Here is an 8441-nt window from a genome sequence, read left to right as displayed (position 1 = left end):
TATATATATATATGTTATATATAAATACACACACACGCTCTCTCCCCTTGAAACAAGCCACCCTGGCAGGTTTAGAAAGATGCCTGACTCCTGTCTCCTCACTTTCCCACGCAGGTTTTATACAACATCTTCATCGCCTTCACGCAGATGCACCGGTACGAGGAGATCGAGCCCGTGGACGCCTTGGCGGGCTTCGCCCGCTTCTTCGTGGTGGGGCTGGGAGGCGTCCTGTTCGGCGTGGCCTTCGGCCTCGCCTCCGCCCTCGCCACGCGCTTCACCCGCAACGTCTCCGCTATTGAGCCCCTGCTGGTCTTCATGTTCGGCTACCTGTCCTACCTGTCCGCTGAAACCCTCTACATCTCGGGCATCCTGGCGTGAGTATCTCTGAAGGCTTTCGGCTGCCCGCGCGAGGGCAGTGGCACTGTTTTGAGGAGGAGGTTTGCTTGAGCTTGGTACAATACAGGCGTTTCCAGTGTCTCACTTAGGAATCTACAGTAGGCAGCTTCTAAGGGATCTGAAAAATGGCAATGACAACTAGGAAAAGCAAACACAGAGTCAATTCCAGACAGGTGGAGGAGGCCCCATCCCTGGGGACATTCAAGATCAGGCTGGATGAAGCTCTGAGTAGCTTGATCTACTTTGAGATCTCCCTGCTTATGGCGGGGGGGTTGGACTAGATGACCTTTGGAGGTCCCTTCCAGCCCAGACATTCTATGATTCTATGATTCTATGATTCTAGGAGTCTATGAGTCTATGAGTCTATGAATGTAGGCGCAGATGTACTACTGAGGAGTGTGCATCTGCTTTGAATTGTTGTTAGATTTTTGGAAAAAGTTCTGGAAGCTGCAGGTAAAATGCCAAGTGCTGCCACCATCTGGCTGCTATGTCTGCTAAGATCAGCAGGATGAGCAAGTGATTTGGTAATGTATCAGTGTATCTGTATTTATTTCTAAGCAGCATCACCACCAGATTACAGGAAAGATGACAAGTAATAAGTATGGAAAACATAATAAAAAATACCCGAGTTCTTGCTTTTGTATACAGCTGTGAACATCAGCTCTGACACAGTTTACTGGAATTACATTTGAACAGCATCACTGGAACCGAAACTGGGCAAAACCACACAACCGAGAACTTGATGTACATACACACCCCTATGTTCACATATATGGAGACTGGCAATCATATTTTGATGTGATCAGGACAGACTGGCAGTGGTGTTGTGCTGAGGACTGCTTCCTTAAAGCACAGTGCCTGCTGCAGAAAGCAAACTGACGGGGCTAACGGCAGTGGGAAATGAGGAGAGGGTAAGGGAGGATGACAACAGGGGAGGAATCCGAAGAGAAAGGAAGGAATAGGGGTGAAAGTGAGAGACTTTACAAGAAAACTGCTGGTAGGCGAATTTCCAAGATACCACACCACACAGTCCCTCAGCAAGGTGAAGTGTAACCATGGTAGTGAATGCTCCAGCTGGTGCTGCTGGGTCCTGCAGGCTCAGTGCCCACCTGGTGGGTGGCAGCAGCCTTGCATGGCCTCTCATGGCTCTGAGCTTGCATGCTCTGTCTTGCAGGCTCTGGTGCTCCAGAAAGGAGTTCCCTTTATTGAGGACAAACCCAATTTAATCCTAACAAACAAAAGCGTGTGGCTGTTGATGTCCAGACAGGTGTATTTACTTGCCTCAGCTTGTCAAATCCTGATTTCATAAAATCATAGAAGCATAGAATAACTTAGGTTGGAAAGGACCTTTAAAAATCATCTAGTCCAACTGTCCTGCAAGGAGCAGGTACATTTTTAACTAGAGCAGGTTGCTTAGAGCTCAGACCAGCTTGACCTTGAACATTTCCAGAGATGGGTCACCGACTACCTCTTTTGCAACCTGTTTTGACACCCTCACTGTAAAAAAAAATCTTCATCTAGCTTAAATCTACCCTGTTTTAGTTTAAAACTATTACCCCCTGTCTTACTGCTACAGACCCTACTGCAAAGTCTGTCCCCATCTTTCTGACAGGCCCCTTTTAAGTACCGAAAGGCTGCAGTAAGGTCTCCCTGGAGCCTTCTCTTCTCCAGGCTGAACAATCAGTTTGTTCAGCTTCAGGGAATTGGCTTTGTGAACACAACCTTGGGAGGATGGCCCTGGGAAGCAATATTTGAACCTTTTACTATATTAAAGAAGCAGTGAGACAGGAGATCTGTTTTTCTGAGCAATTAGACAAAGCAGAGGAGTCTTGTACAATGTTTTTCATAACCAGTACGTTTGCTCTGATTGAGGTGACTGGTGACCTCAGTTGAGCAGGATTAGACCCACTATGTAGTGAGCACTAATACCATATAGACCCTTTCCTAGCTGCAGTGCCCAAAATACTGCTTCCTTGCCTATTCATTACACCAGACTACACAGCTCTTTAATTCTTTTGTGTCTTATTTTCATTACAGTGCTGAAATTATTAGAAATAAAAGAATGTTAATATAATTGTGATTTATTATTCTTACCGCTTCATTAAGGAAATTATTGCTTGTTTTAGGGATGGGAACTTCTTGTCACCTTTCTAAATTATTGAGGAATTCATTCATTTTTCACTTGAATCATGAAAGTCTATTATGCATGTGTCTCTGAAAGTCAACAGTATTAAACATTAATGCTTAATGGCCTTGTCTTAGAGTGTCCTTGGACCTGTTAAATGCCTCAGCTCCACCAGAATACCCTTGAGATTTCTTCAGTGGAAATTAAAGGAGCAGAAACTGGATGCAAGATTATTTCATGAACAGTCAGTGTTGTCTGAATTCACAAGTTTAGAAAAATATCAGCAGAAGAACTCCCCAAAGACTAAAATAATATCAGTAGAAACTAGATAGAAGATAGAATATGTTACTAGCATAACACCTCACCTATTATTACCTATACTGTGGAAAATGAAGGGAGGAAGAGGAGACCCTCTTTGGCAGGGCTGCTCAAAGATTGCTGCTCCATGGGATTGTTACCAGCATCTGTGCTGAGTGGCTGCTGATGCCTCTGAAGCAGTCTCTAGTTTTCATCAACAGCAAAGAGGTGGAAAACATCCCTGTGCTTCCTCAGGCACATTCCCCATACCCCAGGTAACTAAAAAGGTGGAGGGACACCTCTATAGGCTAACTGAATTCCCCCCTACTGCACAGCAATGGGCTTCTGGTGGTGGAGAGTCTCTGAAGCTTACCTTGGCCATGCTGATCTGCCAGCCAGCTGGCAGGGAGCCACTGGGAGATCTGGCCCTGGCACAGGACTATGACCATGTTTTCCCCCCACCACCTCAAAGGAGATCACTAGAGGCACTAGGTTGTGTCCCTCTAACCGATCCGTCTGTAGGCTGGTACAAAACTGACTTGCCCTTTGTTTGAGACTCAAATATTTGGTGCTTGGTGGCTGTGTGTTATGCATTCAGGATAAAGGGACTTTGAACTGGAACGTGATACCCTCCCTTCCTCGTGATGAAGGCTGACTGGTTTGCTTCCTTTTTCCTGCATGCAAACTGGATTTGTAAAGCTGAATGAAGATTCTCTTCTATGGAATGAAATAGCTAATGTTACTGAAGAAATAAAATGCTTCCTGATGCTAGGAACCTCAGGGGCTGGTGGTGGAGAGTGCAGGTAATGAAGGTTGAGGTTGTTCCTGAAAAGAAAACCACGTTGTGGCTGATCTCTTTATGTTTTGCCTGGTACAGGATGACAGCATGTGCAGTGACAATGAAGAAGTACGTGGAGGAGAATGTTTCCCAGAATTCCTACACCACTATCAAATATTTCATGAAGATGCTGAGCAGCGTCAGCGAGACCCTGATCTTTGTGTTCATGGGAGTGTCTACAGTAGGCAAAAACCATGAGTGGAACTGGGCCTTCATCTGCTTCACACTGCTCTTCTGCCTCATTTGGCGGACGCTGAGTAAGTCAGCTTTTGCAGGCAGCCTTCTCTGTATCTCTGAGAGAAACACTTGGGTGCAAAGGGGTGTTAGAATGGCCTGTCCAGACTGGCATAGCCACTTTAATGATGAATTTACTAGGCTTATGTTACTGATACCTTCATTTCACAAATCTACACATGAAGAAAAAAAGGGGGAAAGCCCCAAACACATCTGAATGCCAGTCTCCAGACTTTATGATTAGGTGAGAATGGAACATTTTAAGCAAAATGAAATATTATGATGATTATGCCTACACAGAGGTTTGTATCTTAGCTATATGCCTTTGGGTAAGTGGGCATCATAATGATTTCATAGCACGCTATAATTAACTTACTAATTAATTAATGTACCTCACCACACTTCTGGTGCTATAGCACTACATGTTCTGGTCCAGGAGTACTGAAGGCACTGAAAAAAGGGAAGGGGAAAATTAGCACTGATAGATAACAGAATAAGGACCTATTTCCTTTGTTATACCACACCTAAGCCAACCCACAAGTCAATTCTGAAGCTTTAAACTGCTGGAAAAGAGTGCCTGTTTGAAATGACTCCATTTCTATACACACTAACTCCTCATTCCTGCAAAGGTCTCATGCTCCCTATCTGTGAGACTGGCATTCCTCCAGCACGGGCAGGGCAGTTTATAGAATCATCTGATTCTCATGACACAAGCTCTGGGGCACAATTTCTCATCTTTTCCTAATGTCCAGGATGAGTTGACAATAGTCTTGAAAAAGCAGAAGCAATAAGAAGACTGGTGGTGTTCTGGAGGTGGTAGCAGTCCTGGCAGACTTCTCGTATGAGCTGCTCTTGTGCCTGTTCACCAGTTTACTGCAGCTGTGAAAGCAGAGGCAACACATTGTCATATTATCCCTCATCTACTACAGTCCAGTCAAGCACCTAGCGAAGGAATGACCTCCTGGGTCAGACTAATCATCTACCAGTGTCTTCAGGAGAGCCTGCAGGAGATGCTAACTAGGACAGCCTTGCAAGCCTGGCCACTTCCTGAGCTCTGTTCACCTCTGACTTCCTCAGCATCTACAGTCATTGCGTAGGGCTGTGGAGGCCCCACTCCTTGCCTGTGCTATACAAGGGTCTGTTTTGGACCTGTTGCTCATGAGTTATGCCATCCTTTTTGTGAACCTGGATATTTTATTCTGCATCAAGCCAAGGTGCTGCTGCAACAGAAAGCACTTTTCAAGACCTTTCACTTTTAAGCCTGGGAGCCCTGGAGGAAGGCATTTAGCCACAGGGAAAAAGAGGAAAGGGAAAAGCTGTGCAGGCTCAAGTACCTGCATCTGAACAGCTCTACTACCTAAGGATGAGACAAGTTCTCATAAGTAGAGGTGGTTATGACTCTTGTGGATTGACAGCAAAAAGAAAGTAACTATTTTCTTGCAAAGCCTGGACCAAGCATGGCCTAAATGTTTACTTTTGGAGTCAGTATTGGAATAGCCTTCCAGTCAAGACAGAAAAACCACTCTCTTGATACAAAAGCTATTTTTCTGCCACATGCCCATTCTTTTCTCAAACACCAAGGGGAGTGCTAGAGCTTTCTAGAGGAAGGCTGAAATATTTTTCCACTAAATTTGTTTGCTGAAATGATTACATCATTTGCTTTGAAGCTTGAATAAAGTAGAGAACTGGCCTGAGGGTGATACCTCACACACAGTTTCAGTCTGAGTAAATGATGTCTAGCATAGTTATGAGTAGCCAAATAAGGTCTCATATAAAGCTCTATCCAGCAACCTACATAACAAACTACTGCTACTGGTCTTACCTAAAATAATCCACTGAGTTTATTGGTGACAACCGTGTAACATAACACTAATAACTATCAGCATTTGCCAACTTTTGCTTCAGTAATGTAATAGTTTCCACACAAAATATAGGATACATGGGTTTAATGGAAGATGAAAAAGATTAAGTCAAGCAAATTGCTAAACGTACTCTACAAAGAAAAGCTGCAGCCATTGCACAGCCACAGATTGTCTGAATTCATCTTAATTTTTATTAAAAGCAAAATTAAATTTGGGAAATAAACAGAGAATTAGAGACACAATAAACCAGAGGATTCTAAATTAAAATGCTATTACTCTTTTCCTTTCAGTGAACCTGTCCACAGGACTTGTTGGTAAAGCACTGTTCCAACACTTTGGGCAGACACTGTGCAGAAAGCAAAGTAATATCAAATAAATATATATTTAAAATAAATAAATATAGAAAGTAAATCTTTTCCCCAATCTCACTAAACTGCATAAGCACATCTAAACTGCATAACTGAATTTAAATCCTGAAGCAGTTAGGAACTGCAGTCTTTTCTAGGACATTATTTCATACAAAACAGATTGAGCAATTGGTCAAAGAGAAACTGCAAGAACCCAAAACAGAAAAGGAAAGTCTGTCAACAGCTGCCTGAGCCAAGATATTATTTTGCTCTAAATAATTTCCTTTCCTCCTTGATTAATACTAGTTGTGCTTTTTCCCCTCCTAGGTGTATTTGCTCTCTTCTACATCAGTAACAAGTTCCGAACATATCCCTTCACCTTCAAAGACCAGCTCATTATTTCCTACAGTGGCCTTCGAGGAGCCAGCAGCTTTTCTCTTGCATTCTTGCTTCCAGTGAATCTCTTCCCAAGAAAAAACCTGTTCATTACTGCTACCCTTGTAGTGATATATTTCACTGTGTTCATTCAAGTAAGTGTATTTCTTAATGGATTGCTTTTGCAACAGAGGTGACTGAGAGCTTCATAGTGAAGAATACATTGAATTTACCCTAAAACTAGGACAACTGATCATATCTTATGGCCACGTTTAGCACTGCACTGTGTAATTACCCTTTCAGGGCTTTTTAGGTATAATTAAATAACTTTTTTTCAGAAAGTCTGTCTTGAAAACTTCTGTCTTCTAAAATATTCAGGGAAAAGGGCACTTTGCGTCCAAAATTAAGAAGCATTTTAACTTTACATTTCAGCACAGAATCATTCTCTACTAGCAGTGTATTCCAAACTGAACAGAAAACAATGTCTATTTTACTAAGGATTTTGGATTTTTTACTTTTATTTTCATTCATTTTGGAGACCAAATGAGAACATTATTAAATCCTTTGTAAAAGAATATCAAAGAAAATTGAAGTGAATAATTCAGATTAGTAAGATGTTTGGGCTATTCCACAAGTCTCACACTGTTGTATCTAGAAGAACTGGATCTTATGGAGGTCTTTTATCCCACACTCTGTATTTTCTCATTCCAATATCTCAGATGTCAGTATCATGGGGCACTATGCACTTGTGGTTAGGCACTTAGATTCCACCAGAATATTTCAGAAAAAAACATTTTCTTTTTATTTCCCCTTTTTAAAGGCTATTCTGTAGCAGTGCAGTAAAGAATTTGGAAGAGCTTAAAATGGTTTCTAAGTGAAAAAAAAAACAAACAACAAAACCAACCAACCAACCAACCAAAATATTTATTTCTGCTAACGTTGAAGTAAGAGCTTTCAGGAGTCTAAGAGCCTCACAATGTTTTCTTTCAAGTGAGTGCTGTTTTGAAAAAGGTTGGTTGAGTTTTAGTCTCTTTCTGTAGCTGTCCATACAACAGATCATTCTTCTGTCTACAACGGCTTTCCTAATTAATTAAGATTAAATCCTTTTGTTTTCTTTTTGCTTTTTATTTGTTTTGATTTTTCTAAAAGATAATTAACATTTCAACTCATTGATCCAAATGCAGGGAATCACAATTGGACCATTGGTCAGATATCTAGATGTCAAAAAGACCAACAAAAAGGAGTCCATCAATGAAGAAATTCATGTGCGAGTAAGTTTTTAGATCAGTAGCTGGTACCCTAAAAAGCTGAGAACGGGTATTCCAAAAGAGCTGGACAGAGGGAGGCATTTGGTGGCATTGATTTTCAGTGGATCTGGACAGTAAATGTTTTGAAATCAGCTGGAGGAAATCGTAGACATAATTTTGTAAAATGTGACATCTCATTTATACTCATAGTGACTATCATGTTGTAATAGTGCATCCAAGTGCCATGGTGTAGCAGGGCTCTTACTTCTTGATACTTGTGACCATGGAAGGACAGAAACATAAAGGCAGTGTTTACAAATGCACTCATCTTCCTTCCCAGCCAGATTTGATGCCGTTATTGCTCTCCTTTAAACTGTTCTAGACACTCTGACACCTTAGAAGTATTTAGTAAGTTTTATTGAACTGAAATGAGTTGAACCATTATCTGCAAATTTAGTTTCAAGTTATTCTGAGTAATGACCTTTTCACCTCTCAAACACTTGCTTTAGCTCTCAAATTATTATTATACACAAAGCTGCTCAAACTGACTCAGCAACACTATAAATAAATATACAAAACATAGGTACATGCTTTCAGTGCACAATAGGGAATATCACAGAATCATAGAATGGTTTGGATTGCTAGGGACCTTAAAAATCATCTAGTTCCAACCTCCCTGCCATAGGCAGGGAGACAGATTCCACCGGACCCGGCTGCCCA

General features: G+C 41.8%; 1 protein-coding gene across 1 annotated transcript in view; it reads left to right on the top strand.

Annotated features, from left to right (window-relative positions):
- Positions 1-114: 114 nt before the first annotated feature.
- Positions 115-8441, top strand: part of LOC103768647 (sodium/hydrogen exchanger 4-like) — a gene marked incomplete at its 5' end in the record, with an annotated part of 17679 nt that continues 9352 nt past the window's right edge. Inside the window, 4 exons of the mRNA XM_008935798.1 lie at positions 115-374; positions 3696-3913; positions 6427-6629; positions 7659-7745. Of these exons, the coding sequence (XP_008934046.1) occupies positions 115-374; positions 3696-3913; positions 6427-6629; positions 7659-7745 (768 nt within the window). The remainder of the gene's footprint in view (positions 375-3695; positions 3914-6426; positions 6630-7658; positions 7746-8441) is intronic.

This window comes from Merops nubicus, unplaced genomic scaffold (assembly GCF_000691845.1).
Source record: "Merops nubicus isolate BGI_N331 unplaced genomic scaffold, ASM69184v1 scaffold18552, whole genome shotgun sequence".
In the NCBI taxonomy this organism is placed as follows: domain Eukaryota; kingdom Metazoa; phylum Chordata; class Aves; order Coraciiformes; family Meropidae; genus Merops; species Merops nubicus.
The sequence above is the reverse complement of the archived record's forward strand: the minus strand, read 5'-3'. Positions and strand labels throughout refer to the sequence as shown.